Source organism: Mesocricetus auratus, unplaced genomic scaffold, assembly GCF_017639785.1.
Source record: "Mesocricetus auratus isolate SY011 unplaced genomic scaffold, BCM_Maur_2.0 Super-Scaffold_100011, whole genome shotgun sequence".
Taxonomy (NCBI): domain Eukaryota; kingdom Metazoa; phylum Chordata; class Mammalia; order Rodentia; family Cricetidae; genus Mesocricetus; species Mesocricetus auratus.
Genome location: NW_024429195.1, coordinates 50913751 through 50941493, shown reverse-complemented (window position 1 = coordinate 50941493; position 27743 = coordinate 50913751). Strand labels below are relative to the sequence as shown.

The following is a 27743-nucleotide window of genomic DNA, read 5'->3' as shown; positions in this document are numbered from 1 at the left end:
TGAAGACAGCATATGGTATTGGCACACAGATCAACACACAGGCCTGTGGGATTGACAAAGAAGCTATAAACACACTCTCACATAGGCAACGGAGTTTTGACATGGATGCAGAGACAACTCCATGGGGGAAAGGACAATCTCTTCAGGAAATGGAGCGCAGACAATTGAATAAGAGTGAGGCAGACCCCTTCCTCACACCTTATGCAAAGGCTACTTGAAAGTTAATCTAACATCAACAGAGGAGTCCAAAAACTGTTAGGCGCTTAGAAGAAAAATGTAGAAATAAGTCTTCATGCATGGCTTCAGACAGGCCATGGTTTGTTGGCTGTAACATCAAAACAAAAAGATCACAAGCAGTAATATCAGAAATGGACATTACTGGAATTAAAAATAAGTCCTTCAACATAAAACTTCATGGAATGAGAGAAAAAATATGAATCATTTATGTATGTATATGTACATGTGTATGTATGTATGTGATTTATATGTAGTATATGTAGTATAAGTAAATCTAAGATTTTGATGCTAACCTAATGTAAAAGTCAGAAGATAGGAATAGATTATTCTCCAAAGACACACAAAAGGCCAGTGAATACATGAAAGCTGTTCCTTGTCTAAAGGGATTAAGGTAGTGATGGAGTAAAACACTCAACATCCTTCTTCATGTTCAGAGATGCATGCATCCTGCCCCATGCACACACAGAGGTACACACAGACCATATATATACACCATACACTCAGCTCTCACACACCTACACACACACCCATTCACACACACAATACTGGAGAAATTGGGATACTCGTAACTACTGTTGACAACATAAAATGCTAACTGCTTAAGAGTCTAAAGACAGACTTATATAACCCAACAATTCTACCTAGTGACATAACCCAAAGAAATGAAAATATGTATCTATACACAAAAATGTTAACACAAGTGTTCAGAGTAGTATTAAGCATAACAGCCAGAGTAGAAACCAACCTGTCAATCCACTAATGGATGGATAAATTCAATATTATTTAGTAATGAGTGACTCCAATAACCAACATATTAACTGACAAAATGTGGGTGAAATCTGAATAGCATTGTTCAGGAAATAAGTTCCAAAGGACTTCATACTGTATGGCTTCACTTATAGGAACTGTGCATTATAGCCAAATCTACAAAGAAAATCAATTAGCTAGAGTAAATGAGTAGATTATGCCTAGTAGGGTGTAGGCTTAGGGGGTTATAAGAATACCCTAAAATTGATTATAGTGTCAAGTTTTACAATTTTTTCACTATACTAAAATCTACTGAATTATATTAGTTAAGTGGATAAATTGCATAGAATTTTTTCACAACACTATTAAAAACATTAAGTTAATGAGTACTTAGCTTTTTATTTTACCATTGGTCTTAGTTCCTTGTGTTATTATAAGTAAAAAATCACAGACTGGACAACTTAGTAAATAGAATAGTGCATTTATTGCTCACAAAGGCGTGTCTTGGAGACACGGCAGATTAGAACCCATCATGGCACAGCAATAAGAGAATATTACATTCAGATGAGTCACACAATTGCTTTGTTTGCTTGCTTCTCATATAAAAGCTAGGTTTAGGGCTAGAGATGCAATTCAGTAGTAAAGTACTTGCTTAGAATGTATGAGTCCTGGGCTCAAGCCCCAGCCCAAAAAGAAAAAGAAAAGAAAGAAAAATGTCTCTGTGTTATCCTGGCAGTCTTAACAGGAAAACACAACAGATTATGTAAAAATGAAGCAATGTGCACACATTAACTAAAATACTTTGTTGCCAGAAATTTCTATGGCCTGAGCTCTAGGAGAGTGGCAATGTAAAAGTAACATACTATCTGAGAATTGCAATAAAGCAATGTGTAAGACAAGGAGTGCCTATAGCCAGGTGTGCACATCTAAGGAGGACTTGCCATCGCATGGCAAAAAGAATAAAAAATATAAAATATAAAATTAAAAAAAAACTCATGACAGCAAAAAGTGACTTTTAGCAGGTACCCACTACCACAGTACAACCCACACGTGTGTGGGGAGACACATTCAAACGACAGTACCACTTGGCAATAAATACTTAAAAAAAAAAAAAACAATCTGCTTTAAGAGAAAGGTCTCCTACAATGGGATATATTCAAGACTTACTCCCAACTAGGAAAAGGCACAGCTAAGGAAAGTCCTAAGAATGCTGGGTCCCAGGAGCAGGGCTGGAGTGAGAGAAGGCCTTGTAAAGGACCCCCTTGTGGTAAACATAGCACCCCTGAATGAGTGGCTAGCAACAGGTCACCCCACCTTTGCTACTGCTTCAGGTCACGCAGCATTATCACAAAATGTACCACACCCCTAAAATGGGAGAGTTCTAAGCACACGGCATCTTTCCCCACAATCTCTGTCCGGTGTTAACTGTTGTCTTGAGGACAGAGGATGAGATTGCACAGTTTGCTTTGATCGGGTAAATTTATAATAAGTTTTAAAATGCAGATTTAAAAATACAAGTAAAAATGCCCAAAATACAATGCCCCAATCTAAAATTCCAGTTTACAAATCATCTTCTCATAGCTTGGAACATTGAAGCTAAAATGTCTACTTTGTCTTGAAGGGAAATGACAGAAGAGAGCATTTGATCCTGTTATAGATGACTGTGAGCCACCATGTGGTTGCTGGGAATTGAACTCAGAACCTCTAGAGGAACAGCCAGTGCTCTTAATCACTGAGCCATCTCTCCAGCACCCAGGAAAAATAATTACTTTGAGCAATACAAAGTAAAATTCTTTCTGTTTGGAGGTTTTCATTGGTGGTGGTGCCTGTACATGGTCTCATGATGTTGCCCAGGTTAGCCTGGGACTCAGGCTCCTCCTGTTACCCAGGCTGGCCTGGAACTCAAGATCCTCCTGTGTCAGCTTCCTGATTGCTGGGATTATCGGTGTGACCCACCACACCTGACTTAATCGTTTCTTGATTGTCAGTGGGTTTGAAAAGTTGTCGAGGGGTTAGGTTACTCAACCTCAAATTCTGAAATCTAGAAGACACTTGTGGAGATGATTCTTCAACCTGTTTGAAAATAAAAATAAAGTTAATTTTATAAAAACATACCTGGCCTACCGTATGCACTTCCATTCCCCCTGAAGAAATAATGCATTTCTCACAATCCTTAAAGGCTTGAGCATCCCACCAATGGGTGTGCTATCTGCTCCTTGGAGGATCATATCTGTGCCTGTCTCCTGTGGCATCCCCTGTACCTAGAGCTAAGGGCCTGTCATGGAAAAGTAACTGTGCAGTCTAAATATAGGCATCTACCTTCTAAAAGAAAGGGATGGGGCTTACTACATAATATGGAAACAAGGCACAGAATTACTGAGAAGGTTCACTGTGCAAACATTAAGAATTTCAAGATGAAAACGAGTCCTAAGCACACAGTCCTGCATGGCTGCCAGGTTGCACACCCACGATGACAGCTCCTATGTGATACATGGAAGCACGGCAGTGCCAGGCTCACACTCTTCACGCTTCTCGTGACACCCCAGCAGCAGCCACCAGGCCAGTGTGGCTGTCACATTTTCAATACCATAGAAAAAAGAGGAAGAAATACAACTCATCTCCACAATGCTATAGCTGTACATTTTAGAGACTGGGTGTGATTCGTCAATCACTTGTGCCAACTTCTGAACTTCTGGAACCTGGACTTAGTCACACATTATTCTAGGCACTCTCACAAAGGCAGAGCTAAACGAATATGTAAGCAGTGAACTCTGATGCACGGATCACCCTCTGTGAAGTGGGTGGACCTCATCCAGCCATCTGAAAGTGTTAACAGGAAAAAACTCTCAAGGAAGACCTGTAGCTGTCAGTTTTCAGACTCAAGCGGCAGCACCGTCTACACTCGATTCTACAAAGTGCCCACTTGTGGGTCTCCGTAACCGCTTGAGCAGGTTCCTTCCAATGCAGACTACTGGGACAGACACTCAGATCCACAGACAGACCATGCATACATATGGCTCTGTTTCCCGAAGAACTTTGACTAACACAGGGGCTGGCCTTCACTGGGCTATTATGATTGTCTTATCTAGCTTGCTTTTTATACTATAATGTGAATTTTGTAGAAATATATTTTCTGGAAGTAATTGTCTTATTTGACAAATTTAGCAGTGTTCACTCAGATAGTTGTATCAAAAACCACAAATGTATTCTTTTCATTTTCTACTTTCAAAGCCGACTCAGGAATTTTTCAAAACCCAAAGCTGTTGATACACCAGGAAGCATGAAAGGAGGGGTTCAGCCATCAGTAGTGTCACCTATACCGTAATGACATTTTTGGGCCAATGATAAACTGCAATAATATAATAATAGTCCCCTAAGGTCAAAAGGGAACTGAAATTTTCCTATTGCCTAGTGCAGTGCAGTAGCCGTGAACCTGTGGGGTTGGCGATATAGACCTGCTAATGAGGCCAGAAATGACACTAGACAGTGACTATGCTGCTAATGTGGCCAGTATATAACACTAGTCAGTGGCTATGCTTCTAACTGATGCATTTATTATGATTTTTATCATTAATTTAGAGAAGTAGTTCTCAACCCATGGGTCACGACCCTTTTGAGGGTCAACCAACTCTTTCACAGGGGTCGCCTAAGACCATCAGAAAGTACAGATATTTACATTATGATTCATAATAGCAGCAATTACAGCTATGAAGTAGCAACGGAAATAATTTTATGGTTGTGGGGAGGGTCAGGACAACAGCATTAGGAGGGTTGAGAGCCACTGATTCAGAGTGTGACCCACATACTTTTTTTCCACGCTGTAAAAGGGCATGTGAAGCAGCCTCACACAACTCAGTCTTAGTGTGTCTCCTATTGCACCAACAGGCCACCGTAGCCGTAACCGTCTATGTTGGTTTTGAACACACACGGACGGTATTTGCACAACAGCAGAGTGGCTGCCTAAGGAGGCGTTTCCCAAAATGAATTTAAATGCTGGTGTGCCTCATGGGAAGAAACGTGAATTTATCTGACGGAAGGACACATGGATAGCCCCTGCCACTGGATTTTTCTTGCAAAAATCACACATTCATCTAGAGTTATAGAAACAGAGAAGTCTCTAATTTACCAGTCCTAACGTTCTGAATTCTGTTTCCTCGTTTACAGGGATTCCTGTAGACGCTGTATACTTTTGGCAAAGCCTGTGAGAAAGAACATCGTCCCCTTCCACGAACGAACTTAAGGCTGATGTCACCGTGCCAGGACGTGAGCCAGCACACAGCCCCAACTCCACTCTTACGTCCACAGATCTGCAATGCCGGCCTCGGTGGATGCAGGAGGGCTCCAGCAGGCTCAGGACTGGGGCTGGGCCACAAACACTGCCACTTGCTCTTTGTACCACCACACGGAAGCATAACCCCCACCCACTGTTGATGAGAAGAAATATAACTCAAGAAGCTTTTTCTGAAGGCTCTTTCTTTACAATTGTCCCTTTACTGATCTGGTCAAAAGCCTAGCTTCAGGGCCTTTGCAAGCTTACTTTTCTGGGGGGGGGGGGGGGGGGGAGGGCGAGCTGTCACACTAAGTTGGAAATGCCATATCAAATGTCATATCTGTACTGGGGTGTAGAAGGAGGCTTAGACTCACCATGGATTCTTCTGTTGCCATGGAAGAAAAAGGACAGTCCATTTCCCCACAAAACTTGTCACTTACACTTTTTATTAATTCTTATTAATGGTATCTGGATCCACCCTATGCCCAGGCCAAACACATGTGTGCCATTCTAGACCCAATCTCCACTGCACCTAACTCATTTTTAGGACCCATCAGCTCAGCCCTTAGCATCTCCTCCTTCCCTGTGTAAGCACCTGACTTTTAGACAAATCACTGTACCCACGGGTTTCTTCATGCCAGGAACTTAGTTTCCCCCCTAATCACTATCAGTTACACCAAAGTCAAGATCACCTCATTGAATTTCAATTCACAGGCACTTACAGTGTTCCTAGGGATCTCCACACCAATCAGAATGGACAGTCTCTTTAAAAGGTCCATCCCTCCTGAGCACTCTGTGTCTGCAGACCTACCACTCACAGTTGAACTCTGTGTCACACAGACTCTTATTTGAGAACCCATGATATGTGTGCCCTGCAACTTCTTCAGACACTGTGCATGAGTATCACCCCTTAGAACCCAGGCTCATCAGCACGTGCTCTCCACCTAGCAAATCTGTGGCAGGTGCTTAAATCAACAGGTAAGCGTCTCTTGAAACCACAGAAGTCATTTAGAACCCCTCATCTCTAAGTTGGAGGAAGACACGTTATCTCCTCAAATGAGGTCTTCTTGTGTCTTTTTCATCCCAGTAAATGGCTTTGCTATTTCCCAAAAAGTTTCAGCCAGAAAGCAGGGAATCCTTTGGGAGTATTCCCTTCGCCTTCTCCCATCTAGTCACCCTGTTGACAGCTACCTCTCCAAAAATATAAAAAGTCAAAAAAGAGATGAGAAAAAAAAATTGTTTCCCTTAGTGAATTGGTAAACAAAAACAGTAGATTGACTGAAGCCAAAAGTTGACAGTGGGGAATTTCATGGCACAGGGGGAGCTAGTCTAGACTGAGAAGTCTCAAAAGCCCACTTAAGGCACAAGTGAGACTTTACCTAGAGGAATGGAGTATATGAGGAGTACGGCAAGAAGACAACGGGAATAGGAAATCCGTTCATCCTCCAGTGAGAAAAGGACCTATGCCTAGGCAGAGTGGGGGGAAAAATCCCGGAGCAGGACATTTCTCAAGAAAGCTACCTCCCTACAGGCAGAGAGGAGACATGATGAGTATAATGTGACTACAGGACTTCAAGCTGTCACACTAGGAGAAAGGGAGTTGAAATGGGAACCAGAGAAAGGTGTTAGGCTATGGTTCCAGAATGGCTATTTCCAGGAACAAAGACTCATGACAGAATTGGTTCCTGGACGATCTTCAGTGAGTTGTCAAGTTACTTCCTAACTTGCCTACAGTCCACGCAAGCGTAAAAAAGTCACTCCTTGCTTACCCACAGTTCCCAGCACCTGCATCACGGCAGCCACTTAAACACTAAGGCAAAGGGGATGGCTGAAATGAAGAGAATACAGTGTGTCTTCAAGGCCTCGGGAGGAGTCCCAAGTAGGGGATGTACGGGAGAAAAGCAGTGAGGAACGGAATGGCACTGCAAAGGCACGTCTCACATCAGACTAGATTAAGGCCACGTGAACGAAGAGAGACAGTGAACCAGAAACAATAGTAAAACTACTAATTGCCAAAGTAAGGGCAAAGGGCAAGACCTAAGGAAGCCTCCAGATAAACCAATCAGTACAAGGGGGCTGGGGAGATACTGTAGTGGCATCTTGTTCAGCCAATCACATCCACACACTGAAGCCACACCCTCAGGCCACTACAGAGATAGAGTGATTATGGCCTGCAAAGCTAGAGGTAACTGACAAGGAAGAAGGCAGGTACAGAGTGGAAGGCTTCCTCATGGATCATGATGGGTCACCATCCATCCACCAATCAATGGAAGCTGCCTAGAGTAGCAGCCTCGGGACGGATGAGAAAAGAGCTAGGTGGGCACAGAAGGGCAGCTCTGCAATAGGTCAGACACCAGGTATCTTGGGATCCCGACGACGCAGTGGTACCCTAAAGGAAATGCACAGTTCTGCCCCGGCAACTGCAGAGGGCAAGATTTAAAGAAAACTTGAACAGAAGGGAACATGGCTCTTACCAAACGGAATTTACTGGGGCTTTCTTCATCAAATGGGAAGCCATCACCAGTTCTTTTGGACCCTCTAGGCTGCCCTGACTCCTCGTCTGTATCTATGTCGCTAAAAGAAGTTGACAGCCATCCTTCATAAAGGGCAAACGTCTCCTTGGTGGCTGAAGATGCTTCACCCCTGGCATTGTTTGGAGTAGCTCTCTTGTCTGGGGTTCTACAGAAGGGTGAGACTGGAGGCTGTGTGCTGGGTCTTTCTCCAGCTCTAGGGCTTGCAGGCTGGGATAGAATGCCAGTGGGAGATGCGTGGGCGCTGGAGAGGAGCTGCTTCTGCAAGAAGTGCTTCAGACGCGTCTTCCTGGGGAAGCTGCGCTTCCGGATGGCGCTCCTGAGCTCGGATTCTTTGGCGATGACATACACTCTGGAGCGGCCCCTGGTCACTGCGGTGTACACATGCTGCCAGTGCTGGCGGCCTGCCTTCCCCACTACATAGGCAACTGTGCTCTCCTCCGACCCCTGGGAAGTGAAAACAGTGGGAAGACTTAGCACAGCAACTCAGTGCCGTGGGCTCAGGCACAAGGCTGGGAAGACGGCTCACTGGGCTACAGGAAGGAAGCTCAGTGACCTGTCACGTGCATGTCCTACATTGGAAAGCAGCTCTCAGAAACCAAAGCAAAATGACAAGATGGAAACTGGGACAGCACAGAAAAATAAAATTAGTAACAGAAAAAGAAACTAAAAAGAAAACAATGTGAGGTCCATCGTGTTGTGGTTAACTCTGTCAACCTGATGGGGTCATGAGTCACCTGGAAGATGTATCTCTGAACATTTGTGCACTCACTAAAGTGGGAAGACACACTCTAAATAGGGTGGCATTCATTCAATGGGCTGGGGTCCCAGATTGAATAAAAAGGAGACAGAGCTGAGTAGTCAGCATCCATCTCTCTCTGCCCCCTGACTATTGATGCCATGTGACCAACTGTCTCACGTGCCTGCCTCTATGCCTTACCTGCCATGAGGGCCCATACCCTCGGACTATGAGCCCAAACACTCTTCCTAAAACCACGTTTCCCAGGCATTTTGTCATATGGATGACAAGACTTTCTAATACAAGCAGGTATTCAAATAACTTTGTAAACATCCTCTCTCACCTGGAAAGTATGAATAGTCCTAGCCCAGGCGTGCTTTATCTGACAGTTCGTCATGAGTTTGCCAAAGTCCACAGTCACTTCCAAGCCAGCCTCGTTATTGATCGTCAAAAGTCGTTTTCTTTTGAAAGTGACATCAGTTACATCCTGGGACCAAGACAAAGAAAACTTTGCACACATTCAAGCACACACGTGATGAAGATATTCTATCTTGGGGGTGCAACACGAAATACAAGCGTTATACATCAAATTACCTTCCAGGTGCTCGGGGCTGAAACTGTAGATGCAGTGTATGTGAACAGTACTTGTGAGGCTCTGGGCTTGATACCCAGAGTGGAGCAGCAAACGAACTTGAAAAGGTTTAAAATCCATCCTTAATTGTACAGCTCCACATTTTAGTAATTCAAAGAGCAGACATAGAAATGTCCGGTCCCTGGAACCTCACACACTCTTTCCCCACATAGCCCTTCCAGAATGTTTTAAGTATGGGAGGGGAGTCTACACAGGAACAGGCAGTTACTAACGTTTCCACATTGAAGTTACATCTAAGGATGGCTGTCTGCTTGCCTTGTCTTTTGTTATTTGAGCTTCCAATGTGCTACAAAGAAGTTTCCTTTCTATGTTTCTCATTGAAATTTTTTTTAAAAAGTTAGAAATAATGTTTTCCAGCTTAACTATTCCTAACTATTCCATCATATTCTGATATTAATCCAGAAAGGACACTGAAAAAAACTAAATAAATAAAACTACAAACCAATATCCATCCCAAAGGAGGTTGTATAAAAATCCCTGATGAAGAAACCCTGAACAAGAATGTCATCTCTGATATGGTTGGAATGAAATCCAAGGCTTTAAAAACAAGAACTCTAGCTGGCAAACATTATTTCCTAAGACTTACCTTTGTTATGAAAAATATTTCCCCGTTACACAGTCGAATGCCACTTTCAAAACTCTGCTTGCTTTTGAAATCAGAGGGGGCAGCATCAGAGGGGGCAGCATCAGAAAGGACAAGATCAAAGCCTTTCCTGAAAGCTTCCTCATCCTTGTCAGGGAGTAAATCAGAGAGGTATGCATTCCGGGTACAACAGATTTTATCACCAACTCTAAAGACGAGCCTCTTCTTGTGGTCTCTGTATTGAGAAGTGATCGCACATCATCAAAACCCCTTAAGTCTCCACTTCATTCTACTTAGATATGAACTCCACTCGGAGCTGATACAAAATGATGTGTATACGTCTTGTCATTACTTTCATTCTCCAAATGTCAAGAAGTCAAGCTGTCATAACTGTCACCTGTTTATTTTACGCTCTTGTCACCTCTTGACATGGCCCCGTTGAACTCTCTCAGTTAGAAACGTTGTTGTAACTTCTCTGACCCATCCATGTTCTAAACCAAAAGCCTTATTCTTTTCATGCAAATTCACCCTCTCCCCACATTCTGCAATGTCAGGTACTAGAACTTTCCCATATTTCCACTTTTAATTACACTATGAGAGCACAGTAGGGTTACTTTCATTCTGCTCTGACTCTACCCTTTAGGGGCTTCTGTGTAAGCGGCTTCGTTTCCACAAATGGAAAGATTTTAAAAGCACCTCACAAGAGCAAAGTGACGAGGACCACGATTACATCGGTCCAACCAAGCACACTTTGAACCTTCCTCCCCAACACAGTTTTCTTATGACAGGAGTTCCTATGCTTTACACAAGCCCAGCGATGAGCATGTGCCAGCAAACACAAGACACATGAATTAACTTTTCTTACGTGCAAGCATGGTTACTCAGCTACATCCCTGACCTTCGGTCATTCACAAGTGTTCTCTGCACACAGCCTGCTCCTCAGGCTTCTGGAAATATGACATAGTATTAGAAATTCTCCCTATTCTCCATGTTGATCTTGAAGAAGTTGGAAGCTGCCAACCGGGATGCCACAGAGAAATGACCATTCCTTATTTTTTCATCTTATTCTACTCACTGTCCAAGTCAAGTCCTAATGACCTAGAATCCATCTAATCAAAGAGACCATGATGCTTCACAAATTGGAAGAAAGTGTACGACTTCTAAGTATGAGGCCTTATGTGACAAATATTCATACAAATGCAAGAACAGCAAAGCAAGGCAGGACTGTCCCCTGGAGTGTCAGTGAGGGGGGTACTCACTTAATTAAATGGCCTGTGTAGTGCTTAGAGCAGCAGTCATTGATGAGGTCACAATCTTGCCTGAAACACATGAAAACCAGAGTCACTTCAGTAACACCTGCTACACACTGGCTTATGTTTACCAACAATCAGATACTGGGCCACTGGAGTTTTTAAATGACTGTTGTTGTGAAACTGGGAATTCAACTGAGGGCTCTATACTTTCTAGGCAAGCATGCTAGCACTCATACCTGTGCAGCTATAGTAGATCCTATCAGATGTTTCTAGGACTTTCTCTAGGAAAAAGTATTTTGGTTTTTGTTTTGTTTTTGTTGTTGGTTTATTTGTTTCTTTTTATTGTTGTTGTTTTATTGAGACAAAATTTCTCTGTGTAGCCCTGGCTGTCCTGGAACTAGTTCTATAGACCCAGATGGCTTGAACTCACAGAGATCCACCTGCCTCATCCTCCCAAGTGCTGAGATTAAAGGTGTGCACCACCACACCCGCCCAGAAAAAAGTTTTTTATAATTGTTACCTTCACATAAAGTTTTGTTCCACTCACATTTCTTGTGAGATTATAAATGCCCTGGATAAAAAACAGCCCTGTTCATAAAGCCTTCTGACAAGGCTAATAAAAAGATATTTCAAAGTAAGATTGAGAATTAACAATGGAAAATTACAACTATCTCCCCCTAAATATAATATACATTTAAAAAGTTAAGAAGTTTAAAAGTTGGATAAAGTATATTAACACAGTATAAATGCTTTTACCTTCTAAATGCAATAAATTGTGATGTTTTTGCACTTTCAAAGTCCTTTCCTTGAAGCAAAGTTGTAACTGCAGAATATAAATCTGGCAAAGAGAAAAAGGTTAACAAGGAAAAAACTGCTGAATTATAATGCTATTTCCATGGGAAAATTAGCTAGCAGCTCCTACTAATCAATCCACATAAAACATCTCACCACATGAAATACAAGGTCACCATGGCAACATCTATGTCATCCTCAACAAGGGCCACGCCAGTAGAAGGAATGTGAGAAAGGCTTAAGCCCCTGAGGTACTAGTAGTAGCCAGCTGGAGTTTGAAATCTATAAGCTCAAACAGTATATCATATAATCATAAAGAATTTCCAGACTCAGCTGAGTCTTAGTTGGTGTACGCCATCTTACAACACTCAGATATTCCAAAGTGGCTCTAAAGTGGCCACTGACCTAAGACGCCATTGCTCCACCTTCAAACCAACCTTCTCTTTCCTCCCCCGCCCAGTCCTCCCATAATTCAGCCACTAAAGCCTTAGCCCCGGCGGCAGCAGTAGGGACTCCGTGGTGTTCATGCCCTGCCAGCTGTTACATAGTGTGGTCACTACTACACTCAGCTCTGAGTGCGGAAATAAGGCTCACGGAAGTCATTTTCCAAAGTGGGCAGGCGGCTGGTCATCTCCTTCACAGCTCAGAGGACCGACTGGGATGTCATTCACTTATAACTCCTTCACACTGTCCCACAGACAAGCGGGCCTCCTCTCATCCTTCAGCAATGGTACAAAAAAAAGTTACCATGTCTCAGGTGAAAATAAAGAACTGGAGTGGTGGGCGAGGGATACCGTTTAGGTCAGTAGAGTGTTTGCCTAGCATGCAGGAAACCCTGGGTTTGAGACTTCTTACCACATGAACTGGATATATACTGAGATTGAGACTAGCCTGGTCTATATGAGACCCTATCTATAAAACAACAACTAAAAAAAAGGGGGCGGACCAAACTTGGTGCAGCGAGCTAGGCATAGTGGCACATGCGTGTTATGCTAGTGTTGGGGGGGGGAGAAGACAGGGGAAAAGGAGTTCAAAGACGGCCTTAGCTATATAGCAAATTCAATAGCAGCCTATGCTATATAAGACCCTACCTCAAGAAAAAAGGGGGGCAGGAGGATAGGCACATTGTGGGATTTTGTGGTTTGTTGTTTTTTGTTTTCTGGTTTTGTTGTTGTTGTTTGAGACAGGGTTTCTCTGTATTGTTTTGGAGGCTGTCCTGGAACTCGCTCTGTAGACCAGGCTGGCCTCAAACTCACAGAGATCTGCCTGCCTCTGCCTCCCGAGTGTCTGGATTAAAGGTGTGTTCCACCACTGCTTGGACATTGTAGGATTTTGTGCATCATCTACTAGCAGACGAATCATGCGGTACTGTGGTGCTCTGCTGTAGAAACACAAAGTCCACTGCTCACATAGCCCTTCATTTCTTCACTGAAGAAATCTTACTCTCTAGAAAATAGCTGACCTTGCATTGCCCTCAGTCATCCCTGGCTTGCTGGAGTAGAAACTTCCAAAGGTCCCCCAATCTGTGCCTCATTTTCCTCTCTGACTCTCAGATCTACATGCACTGTGCATTTTACAGATTTTAAAATACACATTTTAGCCTCTCTGAAATTCTAGCCCAGTTATGGATCCCGTCTTGGGTCTCTGCACTTCATGACAATGGGTAGAATTTACTCAATAACTTATTATTGAGAAAGTGCTATTTGCCTCTCCAAGGAATATTTATTTACCCAGTGTTCTGAAGTAAGAGGCTAATTTTCCAGCAATGATTTATAATTAAAATGGCCAGTCAGCTAAGCTCTGCCAGCACTCCAAAATGGACAACTTGGTTTTCTTTTAGGAGAACACTGTCCTGAGCTGGGTGTGACAGCATAGGCCTGCAATCCCAGGACTAGGAAGGTGGGCACAGGAGAATTCAGAGTTCAAAGTCAGCCTGGACTACAGAAGACCCTGGCTCACACAAACAAAAGTACATTCCCTTTAACATACATAACAGTACCAAGATAAGCAGTGCTTGAGATATACTCTACAGAGCCGCAAAGAAAGCAAGCTATAAAGAGCCTGCATCTACTTTTCTCATTTGTAACGGTACCTATGTTAACTAAACTGTTTGTGAATACACATTAGCTATCATATTTAATTAAAACCAGCTCACAAAATACACATCTTATTATCCAATTTGTATATAACTGAAATGAATGATGGTATTGGATATGCACAAAATGGAGGACAGACTTGGATGTTTCTGAAGCTGCCTGTCAACTAGGTCTCCCATGCCCAGGGGTGGGGCCTGTCAGTGAGAACTGTGCCGACTACAACAGGTTCCCAGAAGAATCATTTAAATCATTCCTCATCCAGCCCGAGTAAACCCTTATGCTCATCTAAAAGTTTGCTAAGTTAGTTTGAAATCTAAATAAAGGCCAAAAGAACCTCACTACTATTCTCCATTGCTGTGATAAGACAACAGAAACAATTTAGGGGAGAGAAGGAAATGTACCTGGCTTATAGGGCTTATTCTATCACTGGAGGAATTCAGAGCAGGAAGCTAAATGGAATGTTGAGGCAGCCACCGTGGAGAATCCTTGGCTAGCTCACTTGGCTCTTGCTTAGCTAGTTTTCTTATGCAGCCCAGAACTACCTACATAGGGATTGTGCTACCCATAGTGGACACAGTGGGCTGGGCCCTCCCACATCAATGAGTCATCAAGACAAACCCTCATGAACATGTCCACAAGCCAATTGATCTGGCCAGTTTCTCAGCTGATAGTTCCTTGAGTCTCTGAGATTCTAGTCTGTGTCAAGTTAACCAAACCAACCAAGACAACTATATTCAAGTAAAATTGTTTGCCATAATCAATTTAGTGACATTTATTAGCACATATGTAGCAATTCTTAATATGAATGCCCCTGTAGCTCCACGGGCACAAAATCCTGTTACTTCACACATGTTGAAGTGACTTGGGTCATGTGCTTAAGAGAGAAGACTCATTATCCCATATTCCTTCTCAACCCCGACAGGTTGACATTTGAATACCCAAAATTACATGTGGGTTTATCTGTTTAACAGTAACTGCAGTTCCATAAACGTACTCAAAGAAAGTAAAAGGAATATTTCATTAAATAAAACTTATTTTCTCCTGAAGAGACTTGACTCTTCAAGTATTTAATGAGGGTCGTTCCACTGTGTCGAGAACTCCCCTCCCAAACTTCTAGAGCAGTAGTTTTCAACCTGTGGGTCACAACAACCTTGGGGTTCGCGGGACACTTTCACAAGGGTGACCTAAGACCATCAGAGAACACAGATATCTACATTACAATTTGTAACAGTAGCAAAATCACAGCTATGAAGTAACAATGAAGATAATGCTATGGCTGGGGATCAGCACAGTGCGGAGAACACTATCAAAGGGTGGCGGCGTTAGGAGGGTTGAGAATAACTGCCCTAGAGTCACCTGGTTTTGACAATTCTTAGGTTGCTGTATTTCCAGTACTCCATTTTTCACTAACCATACCCACCTTTAGCATCCAATAATATGTAGCTAGGCATTTAACAACAATATTACAAATCTAAAACACTTACATGCAAGCCCACATCAACACTTACTAGATCGGTGTTCGCCTTTAGAAGACTGGGAACTGCTATCCTCTTCAGGGAGTCTGATAAAAATAAATGTCTTATCTTGAATGGAGATGGGTAATGTGGGATTACCAGTGATACTTAGTTCTACATCAAATTCTGGAAACTGACGCCTGGAGATTCTTAAATAAAGATAAACATATATTATATATGTGTTGTATAATAATATACATATATATATATATATATATATATATATATATACATATGAGCATCACCACCCACAAATGTGCTTTGTGTATGAAGAAACCGAATGCCCTTACAATAATTCACACCTGTTAGTGGATAGTAACCTTGCAGGACCTTGCAGGATATATACAGCAGCCAATTCATTTTATAATAGACTACAAATACTGTAAGATTTCAGTGTTATATACAGCATACAACCAAGCCAATGTACACATAGCAAAAACAGAATACATAAAAGAGTAAAAGTTAAAGATAAAATTTGACCCAGTGAATAAGACCATCTCTTGGTATCCCATGGTCCCATTACACCTACAGCTTTTAGTATCTTCTTAAAAGTCATAAAACAGTGATATTCTTGGTTCTCCTACACACTGAATACTGAAAAGCCAAACATCCGAGCCCAGAGAAGAACCCCAAAAGCTTATAAAAAAACACTGGGAAAAGAACTCTTTTCCACCAAGGAGTAGATGCCTTGGGGGCCATCAGGACTCCTCTCAGAGTCAAATCCTACATTTACTTTGCTTTGGGCTCTTCCTCCCACAGAAATTTCATTTTTAATTCCCCTTTGAATATAAGACTCATTTCCAAGTCTCTGTTGCCTTGGGCTTACTTCAGACTCCAAGCTTAACCAACTTTAATTTCCAAACAGTTATCCCTGCATATTACATTTCAGAATCTTCCTAGGATAAGCGGATGCTCAAGCCTATATATAAAATGGCATGGTAGGGGGCTGATGAGATGGCTCAGTGGTTCAGAGCACTGACTGCTGTTCCAGAGGACCCAGGTTCAATTTCCAGCACCCACATGGCAGCTAGCAACTATCTGTAACTCCAAGATCTGACACCCTCACACACACAGACATGCATGCAGGCAAAACACCAATGCTTATAAAATAAAAATAAAGTATTGAAGAAAAAAATGACATGGTAGTTTCATATAACCTACATACAACTCCGTGCTTATTTTAAGTCATCTCTAGATTACTTATACCTAATGCAATGTAAGGCCATGTAAATGATCATCGCAGGGTGATAACGAAGTGCAGAATCTGTACATGTTCAAAGCACGTACAATTTTTTTTCAAATATTTTAATCTCTGGTTAGTTCTACACACAGATATGGAACCCACAGATACAAAGAACCGGATGCACGTACTTTTTTAAAGTCAAGAAATACATGCATCCCTAAATGTTAACAATAGTTTATGCTGGGCCAGTAATGAAAGATGCTAACTTTGGTTTTCTAACGGCAACAAGAGGCATATGGTAAAGGGACAGAACGGGTTTACTAAAAGAACTCAATAAATGATTGTACTAAATCATTTTGATCCAAACAAACAAACACACAAACCCTTTATTCCTAATACAACAGAGACAAAACTCAGGAACTCATTATCTCATACCTCGTAGCATTGTCCACGATCAGCTGGGACTCTGCCCTGTGGTTTGTCTTTAGTTCAATGGCACACCCTCTTGACTTCAGAGTCTCAAAAACATCCTGCAGCACGTTGCCAGGTTCGATACTGGGTAACTGTCTAATATCACCTAAAGAGAGGTGGGGTCGTGAAGAAGATTTTAGTCAACTAGGATTCTAAAATTTGGAAATCATTTTTATCCTGCCAATTGAGGGAGAGTCTAATTGTGGAGTTTTTGTAACTTAGGAAAAAAAGTCTCTGAAGTCATTATCTAAAATTATTTAGGAATATTAAATATCTTGGGAGGAGTTAGAAAAAGGAATGAGGGGTGGGTGTGATCAAAATACAATGTATGGAATCCTCAACAAAAATGAATTCTCAATTCAAATACTACATTCAAATAAATACTAAGTATTTTTTAACCAAATTAGGTTGTGTGTGACGTGAAAATAGAATCAGGTGACAAGTTTTTTAACAGATCTCTTTCATAGCTGTAACCCAGGAAAACCACTAGGAACATTTACAACTTTTAAAAAGAATATGTTTAAAAATCGCTGATTCACTCTGGCTCATTGTGCTACGGAACCCGGGGAAGCCATGGCTAACTGCATAAAAGAAGCCTACTGAACACAAAGTGAATCAGCTGGATCGATGTGAAAACAGACGAATTCTAGCCACCAAGTGTCAGTGCTGGAGACTACTGAAAATCTTAGTCTCATGCAAAAAAGCAAACTCTAGAGGAAAGAAACATATATACGGGGTGACAACTGGGAGAATGCTAAAGACTTCAGCAGAACCATCTGCTTATTAAATGTCCCCAAATACCTAAAATAAATGGCAATTTATACACAATCCATTACAATTCAATCACAGAATGGACTGACCCCTAAAACTCTAGAGGATCTAACTGAATCTCATCAGATTAGGAGGCTGGCGAGCCCTAATTTGAATTATTAGCTTAGAATCATAAAATTACTGTAAAGTGGTCTATAATTCAGACTTTTTATTATTTCCAAATGGTCTATATCCTGATTTAGTCTGACTCTGACATTTTTACTATTTTAATAGCCATTACTCAAACAGTGAGCAGTAACTTACTGAACCCCTTCTCATTCATCCTAGCCGGCTGATACACTGGCCAGAAGACCCACCCAGGCTGGTAAGGACAGCGGACTTAACCCAGTAGCTTTGAAATGGGCTGTGAGAAACACTTCCCACGTCCAACAAGGCAAAGCCTGGAGTGACATCCACAACACGGCAACGGTAATGCTGTGAACTGAATGGGCAGAGTCTTCTAGTATTTTAACTTACCAAGGATTATAAGCTTAGAGAGTTTGGCATGCTCACACAGTATCTTTAATACTGATTTGAAGATCCCGACAGACACCAAACTCCCTTCGTCCACAACCAGGACTCGAACTGTTGAGAATTTCCATGGCATTCCCTCATTATGTTTCCTCCAAAAATAGAAGCTATAATTGACCTATAAGTAAAGTATACATTTAAAAAAATCAGGTTAGAGATTAACAAGCATGCGGTTTTAAGAATGAAGCTTAGGTGGCAGGTGGAAGGAGTATAAAAGCATAAGGAAAAGGCAAGAAACAGGAAGGACACACCATATATAGGGATGAATGAACAATAAAAGATGAATTTAAAAAATGTCAAACTGTAAAAGGCTCAGAAAGCTATAAAAAAATGGTTTCCCAGTAAGCCTTGTGTTTAACTTAATAAATAAGTTTTAATCACAATTTCCCTTGCAAAGAACAAACAAACAAAACAAAAAAAACCACTTCTTCCACTGTTCTAGATGAAGAAATTTCTCTATTTCCTTTCACTCTCAATACACCTCTTGGCTTTCTGAAATATTACAATCTTTTTCTCCTTATTAAGTTTCCTTTCAAGTACTGCAAACTTCTGACCACGACACTGTGAAACTGCAATAAAACCATTAGTAGCGGCCAGGCGTTGGTGGCGCACGCCTTTAATCCCAGCGCTCAGGAGGCAGAGGCAGGCGGATCTCTGTGAGTTAGAGACCAGCCTGATCTATAAGAGCTACTTCCAGGACAGCCTCCAGAGCCACAGAGAAACCCTGTCTCAAAAAAACAAAAAACAAAAACAAAAACAAAAATTAGCAGCAGCAATCCTGCTGACAACAGAATTTATAATATGATTGTTTTTTAAATATAGATGATTTAATGAGATAATGGCAAACTCCCATTGTTAAAGCTCAAACTCCTTGCCTTTGGGTTTATTTCTACTATCTACAATACATAGACTTCATTCCAATCAGAAAGTCACCCTGAACCCCCTACACACTAACACTCTGCCCTGTACATCTGGAGCGCTTTCCCCTAAATAAAACCTGATGACAGCAGTGGCCATCAAGGGACAAAGGGCAGGTAGCCCGTGCAGCATGGGTACCTTGCAGAAAGGTGAACATCTCAGCGAGACTGGATCGAATAAGGTAAGGTTGCATCACAGTGTTCCCAACAGCGTGTAGTTCAACTTCACAAACTGGTGTCTGGGAGTTAACAGCAGGACAGCCAGAAAGGGAGACGCATTTGTCTTCCAGAGCCTGAAACCACCAGGCACCTCCTTCCCAGGAGGATTTCACCCTGACTGTGACTGAGCTGATCCTAAGGAAGCCGTAGAGAAAAGTGGAGTGTGCCAGGATCAGGCATGGAAGGGCTGAGTCGGTTCACATTGGTAGGCAGCAGCTTCAGCACAGCTTAGAGACAATGTCATGAAAGAGGAACTGGCCTGGCCGGATGTACCCAACATGGTATTTAAACATCCGGATCCTGTGCTCATCAAACAGAAGCTAGGAGAGGCTCAGGGGACAGTGGAGAAGAGGCTGGACTATATATCAGCTAAAATTAAGTGATACGAATCTCAGCTTTGGAATCTTGAGCAGTCCAAACAGTCGAGGGAAACCCTTTGCTCAGCTATAGCCGAAGTCCAGAGGACACAGGCAGTAAAGGCAGGGATCCTGGGAAGGCCTGACATGGTGGAAGTAGGGGATGTGGGGGGGGAGGTGGTAGAATGAGGCACTATACTAACCAATAAAAATGTAAAAGCCCCGTCAGGAGAGGGGCTTAGAAACTATTGAGCCTGGGAATGTAAATCAGTAGGAAAACGCTTGCCTGGCATGTACAAGACCCCGAGTTTCATCTCCAGTACGAAAACAGAAAGAAAGAAAAACTTCCAAGCTGGTTACTTCTGAATAAGAAGCAAAGATGTCTTTAGGGAAATGTTTTATCTACACCCAAAGACGTCAAAGGTTTTACCTGACACAGCGTGTAAGCCAGAAGATGGGTTTTCTGCCTCAATAAAGCAGCTGCTTTCCCGGTAGGCGCCGTGAGCAAAACCTGTATAGCCTTGTCCACGGCTGCTGGACTCTGCTTAGGAAAAGCAAGCCATTCTTCTGAGGCATCCCAGTCTTGCTCAAAATCCTCACAAGCTTGTTGCACTTCAATTTCTTCCAGCTGCTGCACGTGCTTAAAGAGATGGCTAACAATGGTGGTCTTCCCGCAGCCACCTTTCCCGCTGAGAACCGTCACGGCATTGGCGCAAATCATTTCCAGTGCAGCCACCTGATCTTGATCCAGTGGGACATCACTTATTTCTGCATCCATTTCATGACCGCCATTATTGCTAACATGGTCACCACTGCCCTGTGGGTCTGAAACATTCTCGCCCTGTTCTAGCCCCACGTTATCCGGTTCATTTCCTTCCGCTGCCTCAGCACTTCCTGAATCTTTGGGCTCCCCGCTGCAAATTGATGCCAGGACGTTTTTCACGTCCACTTGTAAATGCCACGGGCGCCTGTCCATCAGTTCACAGATGGAGGAGGCAATGCCTTGCTCAGCCTCGTACAGTTCAGAAAGAAAGATGCAGTCCTTCTCATAGGTCACCACGTCAAGGCCCTTCATAAACTCCAGAGACCCACACGCTTCTTGGAAAGACATGTGCTCTGACACCGCCGAAGTCAAGTCTTTTACTTCAACATAAGTGTGCCCATCTTCTCTACATGTCTGCCTCAGCTTAGAATATATGACCAATGCATTCTTCTGCTGCTCAGTCATCAGCTGGAACAGGGAGGGACACTGACTGAATGATGTCCAGCTGGCCTCGCAGGACAAAAGCTTCATCTCCCGGTAGGTCACCTTTAAGAAAAACAAGAGTTGAGGATGTTTCATATAAAGTATACATGGTGATGGGTAGTATACCTATAGTTGTAACTATGTTACCTTAAAATTTGGAGAAAAGGTAATATGGTATAGCATTCATGGTTTTTTTAACTGCCTTAAAGTTAGGCAGTTATATGTAATTTTCAAATCACCACATTTTCAATGCCAAACAATGCCACATGGCTTAACGCACACAAATACACACACAGGAATCCCCTGATTTATTCTTCCCCAGGCCTCCTAAAGACAACATCACTAACAGTTTCTTCTTCCAGAATGGACTTCCACGCTGTAAGTGTCACTAATCTTTTTCCTTGACGTTTTAAAAATCCTTTAAGACAACAATTATTAAATCGCAACTATGGAAAAAGGCTTTATAAGAGCTTGTGCCATATCTTGACACAGGCTTCTTTTCTTGTCTATAGACAGAATTGTAGCACACATTTAATTTATCAGTCCAATTAAGTCAGTGTTAATCAGGTAATATGTAAGTATTGACATCACTTTTGTAGGGGTCTTTGCACGTATTGGGAAATGAGTGGCTGCTTGGTTTTCCATGTGTCTACCAATAATTCATCCCAGATACTACACAAGAGGTACGTCACCATGTTATCTCTCAGCTCCATTATTTTCATGGATACACCCTGAGGCCTCTCTTTCTAGTGTTCCCTCATAAGTCAAACACTGAAGATCCCACTTCCTCAGAATGTGACGACATTTGGAGGCAGTGCCTTTCAAAGAGGTCACGAATGCTGAATAAGACCATAACATTAATGACACTATTAGAATGGTGTAGACAGAGTTTCTGTCTTGTCCTGTCCCACAGACGTTCAGTTCCAAATTAACACACAGAGGCTTATATTAATTATAAACTGTTTGGTCAATGACTGAGGCTTCTTATTAGCTATCTCTAAATTATTAATATATAACTATTAATCTATGTATTTCTACATGGCCTTATCTTACTGGAGAATGCTGGGCATCCTACCTTCCCAGTACCTGAATGGCATCTCCCTGGTGACTTCTCTGCCTTTTCTCTTCCCAGAATTCTCCTAGTCTGGTAGCCCTGCCTATACTTCCTGCCTGGCTTCTGGCCAATCAGCATTTATTCATCAACCAATAAGAGAAACATATATTCACAGCATACAGAAGGACATCCCCCATCACAATGGGCCTTCAATTTCTAAGATTGGTGTCCTTTGATGATGGAAAGATTATCACACAGAAGTAAGAAAGAATCTTCCTGCTGAAAAGAGACTGGATACAAATGAGATTCCTAGAGACTAACATAGAGGGAAGGAGAGACCTGAACCCTAATGGGTGACAGATCACGTCACAGCTAATTCCTGCCTTACCTCCCTCTGCTGCCGCTAAATCTAGGGCCTTTCTGGAGAAGGCCATCAAGGAACATGTCTACTTTCATGCTGGGCTGGGAGACAGTAATCACTTAATTCTCATACTGGAGATTGTTAAACTTAATCAGTTGTGTTTTCATTTGGAAACTGTGTTATAGCTACCACATTTAATTCTAACACCATCCAGGCCTTCAAATGCCACTTTCAACTCTTCATCTCTGACAATAAGAACAAGCATGGGCCTACTTATAAACGGTGTTATTGTGCCAGTTAGCAAGCAGATGTACCCTGAGAATATTTAAGTCTTCAATAGTCACACTGGGAAATGGGAGCCTGCACTACAGAGCAAATGGACTCAACAAAACCCTTCAATGAGACTGACACAAATGACAACTGAGCGACAGAAAAGCATGTCATATCATAACACATTGCATAATTAAATCAATAGTGATAATCTGAATGGCATACATCTTGCTGCGTCGGTTTCTGTTTATCAATCGACCTCATTGTTTATTGACTTTATAGTTGTGTGAGAATTATAGACCTAAGACATTTATATTGGGCATATGACACTCAAGACACTAAGTCCGCATATATTATCAGCAGAAATAAATTAAAACATGGCCAGATTTGAAGAATTCTGCCTCACACCAGATTACTAAAGGCTGAACAAATGTCTTACTCACTCTTCGGAACCCAAGCTTCCATGGATGTGTACCCAAAGCCTCTTCTATCTTTTGCAACACCTCTTCAGAACTTGAGCTGATAAGCTTTCTAAAGTGTCGAGGAAGAAGAGTTGGAAGGAATTCCATGACTTTTGGAAACTGCAAAGCTGTCATTACACTTACAAACGGGACTGCAAGAGATGAAGAAAGAACAAAGCAAAACATACTAGTGAGCTCAGAAAGACAAATGGGGAGAGTTTTCTCTTACCACAGCCAGCTGAATACACCTAAACCAGAAAGATTACTCAACTTACCTGAAGCACTAAGAAAGTTAATAGAACTATTTCTACCAGGATGGTTTCTTTGTTATGAACACCAAACTTTCTGTCCTTTATTATATACTTAATCCTTCTTAGTCTTTTGTTTTGTTTGCAATATAATCATAAAAAAACCTCCAATGCATCCTATAATGGTTAATTTAAAACCAAGCACAAAATAAATCATTTACATATCAACCTTTACAATTATTTCCCCAATTGTAACCATGATTCTTTTGTCCTCAAAGTCATTTTGGTGTGATACAAAATTCATTTGCTTTCACAAAGAAAGGAAATGCCTTCTGTCTATGGATGTCCAGATAGAAAACCACATTTTAGAGCTATTTTAAGTCATTCAAAATTGAAATATTTCTAAAATAGATTATTCCAAAGCTTTCCTTTTTCTTCAGTCTTCTTAAAAAAAAACAATTGAATTTTATCTTCACTCCATGAACTCAAAAGTCAAGAAACAGAACTATGGTCTCAAGATCTTGTAGATCATAGAATAGAATCCTGCTGCAGGGGAGGGACACCAAATACAACATAATGTCTGCATCAAACTGACTTCAAAGAGGACTCAGGCATGCCCAAACTTTTTACACTGCAATATACTATCACCTAGGAAGTTCACAACTGAAAACCAATAACTGAGTCACAAATAAATAAATCTCACGTCTTTTTCTTTTTCCTTTAGTTTTGCAAGACAGGGTTTCTCTGTGTAGCCTTGACTATCCTAGAACTCACTCTGTAGATCAGGCTGTCCTCGAACTCACAGATGTCTGTCTGCCTCTGTCCCCCACCACCTAGCTAAATCTCATGTCTTAAGAACCGTTACTTAAGGTCACCTTGGGCCATGTTCACAGCTATCCCTGGGCATGTGTGGCCTGTGGGCTGTGAAAAGATGTTGTGTCCTTGATCTGAAATGCGTTGGAGAAATACTTGGAGATTTTTTTTTCATATTCTAGAATATTTACCTATAAGAAGGCTTGGGATGTAACCTACTTGTTTATACACCTTAAACACACAGGCTGAAAAATAATACTGTAAGAATATTTTTAAATTTTTGGGGATGAGACCGAGTTCATATGTATAAATGAGAAAACATCACCTGTAGTATTATGCCTATGCTCAGAAAGTTTTATATTATGGAGCATTTCAGACTTTCTGATTAGAGAGGCTCAATTTGTCCCATGCAAGCTAGGGCAGAGATTAACAGCTGCAATACTTCCAGCCATTCAATGTCTGGATGACACAAAAATTCACCGCCAAAAACCATACTTACAGGATTCCTCCACGAGCAATCTCATCTCATTCCGTTCATTCTGTGTGGACTGCTTTTCACTTTTCTCTTCAGTTTTTCCACCAAAGTTCCTTAATGTCTCCCGCAGATTTTCAAAGTTTAGATTCTCATAGCCTGACACTTTCTCTACCCATTTTAGAAATTCATCTCTGAGTGCATAGTTACATTCTTTAAGAAACAGTGAAAAGATGTTTTTTCGATGAGATGGTGACATATCAGACTGTAGGAAGTAGGAAGGAAATCCTTGAGCTTGGTAGACCTTGGATCGCCCAGGCTTTGCAACCCGAACCTTCACTCGCCACCAAGGACCTATGAGCGGGAAACGTCCTTGCACGGTGCATCTCTCTTTCGTATTCTCATCAGGGATAGAAACTAAAGGAAGGGGGAAGATGAAGGTAAAGATAACGGGAAATTTACAAACGTTTCCCCGAATAATCACCTCTCTTTAGCGCCCTCACACATACACACAGGAAGCACCCCATACAGACATCCACCCGCGACCTCTAACACGTCTGCCTGCCTGTTTCTCTGACTCCCTGTCTACAATAGGACAATGCTCCATGCATGCATTCTGGAAGTAAGCAGGTGCGAGCCATGGATCGCCTCTTCTAAATCCAGTCTACCTACTACCATTGCCTCAGCCAATACTGGCCTTTATGTAGGTGTCTAAGAATTTACCTTTGCATAAAGCTATTCCACTCTCTCAGGTGAGCTGCTTCTCCTGGCCGGTCCCGACATTTCCTACTGAGCTCAGTTTAGCTCCCTTCTTCAGCAAAGCCTTGTTTGAATCTCATGAATATCACTTCTCCAAGTCCTGTCTGGTGTTCCTTCTAAGCACTCAGCATGGGTATTTCTATGACTAGACAATGACTGCCTAATTCATGAGTAGTGTTTCCACTGAGAAGGAAACTTCACCATTTGCTCTTCCTGGGGTGTCCCAGGACCAAATGCTTGGCCAGAATAGTCAGCTGTGCTTCCATCAGCACGTAATCCTTTGCATTTAAAATCAAATTCAGTTAATACTTAAAATTCAGCTGGCTGTGTTTCAGTTGCCAATGTCAGATGCCACACAGGGTCAGCAACTATTATTGTACTAGACCATGCAAATAGAATGTGCTTGTATGTATGTGTGGGCATGTGTACATGTATGTGTATGACTGTATGTGTGTGTAATATGCATGATGTGAATGTATGGACATGTGTGTATGTGGGTGTGCATGAGTGTATGTGTGTGAATGTGATGTGTATGTGTGTATATATGTGTGAAGGTGTGTGCATGTGGTTATGTGTGTGGGTATGTGTGTGTATGTATGTGCATTGTGAATGTATAAAATGTGTGTATACATGTGTATTGTGTATATTTATGTCTGTAAGTTATGTGTGTATGTATGTGTATGTGTAAATGTATGGATGTGTGTATGTACATGGTATATATGTGCATGTTTGTGTGTGTGTGGTCATGTGTTTTCTCAAGGTTACTAAAAAACAACTCAGCCTTTGATTCAGGCAGAGCAGTGTAATAACTAAAAGATTCTGTTATTGGGTGGGAATATGGGCACAATTTCTATATCCTCGCCTGTAAAACTACTTCCAACAACTGTTAACACTGAGATGACATATGTCAAAAGCAAACTTTATTTTTTTCCCGAGATAGGGTTTCTTTGTGTAACAGTCCCAGCTGTCCTTGAACTCAGGCTGGCCTCCAATTCAGAGATGCGCCAGCCTCTGACTCCCTCCAGAGCTGGGACTAAAGGCGTATGCCACCACCGTCCAGCTACTGAACGCATAGTATGTGCGCCTAGTCACTGCCATTATCACTATTACTACTCCATGTTAAGTACGGAGAAACAACCATGCCATGCCACAGGTCTGCCCGTCAACTGCAAAGGGTGCCCGCGCCGGGCAGCAAGAATCGAAAGTACTTCTTCCAACTCTGCAAACCCGGCCCCGCGGGCGCTCGCTCACCTCGGATGCGCCCAGGGAGGCTGCCCGCCCTGATGCCGCCACTGCAGAGCTCCTCGGCGTCCACAAACTCCAAATCCTGGTCCCCCTCCTCCTCCTGTACACACTCCTCCTCTTCGCCATCCTTATCCGGGTGCAGAGGGCCCAGCAGCTCGCGGAGAAGAAGACACTCTCTAGCCATACTCTTTTATGCAAACTCAGTCCAAAACAACTCCAGAAAACCCCGCGCGGTGCCCAAGATTGCAGTCAGCCAATCAGCTCCACCAAGGAAAGACTATCAGCTTCCGGGAAAGTTCAGAGGCTTGAGACCTAGGGGCGTGGCCTGAGGGACGCTCCACCCCTGGTTTCCTGGAGAGGGACACTACCAGAGAAGGAACCCGCTGTCCAGGAGGGTGTGCGCTCCCAGAGGTGCCACTGGGACTAGCAGCAACTGACACTTTAGAGAAGTGCAGGGCGTTTCCTGCCAAGGGGGAAACGCAATGAAGGGGCCACGCCTCCTGGACGCAGAGAACCCCGGGAAAGCAGGGCGTCTGCTGCTCACCCTCCTAAAAATAGCATAGCAGAGTCCTCAAAAGACCTTGGGCACCACCCAAAATTTAAGAGTTAATCCGCAATCCAGAGAGCTCAGTGGTGCCTCTTCTACTTATTTGTTAAAGGGCCACAGAGGAGTTGAATTTACATCACCTTAGGCACTTATTCAGGTACCTGTCTAGGTCCCTTTCCACAGCTTCTGCTTTGGGAGTTAAGGCAGTAATGCAGCGTCTTATTTTAATGCATGATCTGGGGTGTCCTTTTGTTTTGTTTTTATATGTTTTGTTATTCGAGACAGGGTTTCTCTGTGTAACAGTCCTGACTGTCCTGGTACTCACTCTGCAGGCCAGGCTGGCCTCGAACTCACAGATATTTGCCT

General features: G+C 42.4%; 2 protein-coding genes across 5 annotated transcripts in view; one reads left to right on the top strand and one right to left on the bottom strand.

Annotated features, from left to right (window-relative positions):
* Positions 1-5444, top strand: part of Grip1 (glutamate receptor interacting protein 1) — a 586206-nt gene extending 580762 nt beyond the window's left edge. For all 4 annotated transcript variants that reach the window (XM_040754819.1, XM_040754816.1, XM_040754813.1 and 1 more), the window contains one exon: positions 5149-5444. In XM_040754819.1, coding sequence (XP_040610753.1) covers positions 5149-5189 — 41 coding nt within the window. In that variant the 3' untranslated portion in view covers positions 5190-5444. The remainder of the gene's footprint in view (positions 1-5148) is intronic.
* Helb (DNA helicase B) lies at positions 1450-27142 on the bottom strand. Its single transcript, XM_013121560.3, has 13 exons — positions 26837-27142; positions 24854-25243; positions 23276-23445; positions 20332-21210; positions 18356-18527; positions 17033-17174; positions 15409-15563; positions 11769-11850; positions 11019-11078; positions 9763-9994; positions 8868-9011; positions 7729-8232; positions 1450-3057 (listed from the first exon to the last, which is right to left on the bottom strand). The coding sequence occupies exons 1-13, from the start codon at positions 27012-27014 to the stop codon at positions 2887-2889; spliced, it is 3279 nt and encodes a 1092-aa protein (XP_012977014.1). The 5' UTR covers positions 27015-27142; the 3' UTR covers positions 1450-2886.
* Between the last annotated feature and the right edge of the window lie 601 nt (positions 27143-27743).

Bases quoted from the DNA above. Each gene is read 5' to 3' on its own strand.
- Helb (XM_013121560.3), bottom strand. From the start codon at position 27,014: ATGGCTAGAGAGTGTCTTCTTCTCCGCGAGCTGCTGGGCCCTCTGCAC. The intron at 25,244-26,836 runs GTGAGCGAGCGC...CCCTTCCTTTAG, and splicing joins CCTCCCTGGGCGCATCCGAG to TTTCTATCCCTGATGAGAAT. The intron at 9,995-11,018 runs GTGAGTACCCCC...TTCTCAATACAG, and splicing joins TACACAGGCCATTTAATTAA to AGACCACAAGAAGAGGCTCG.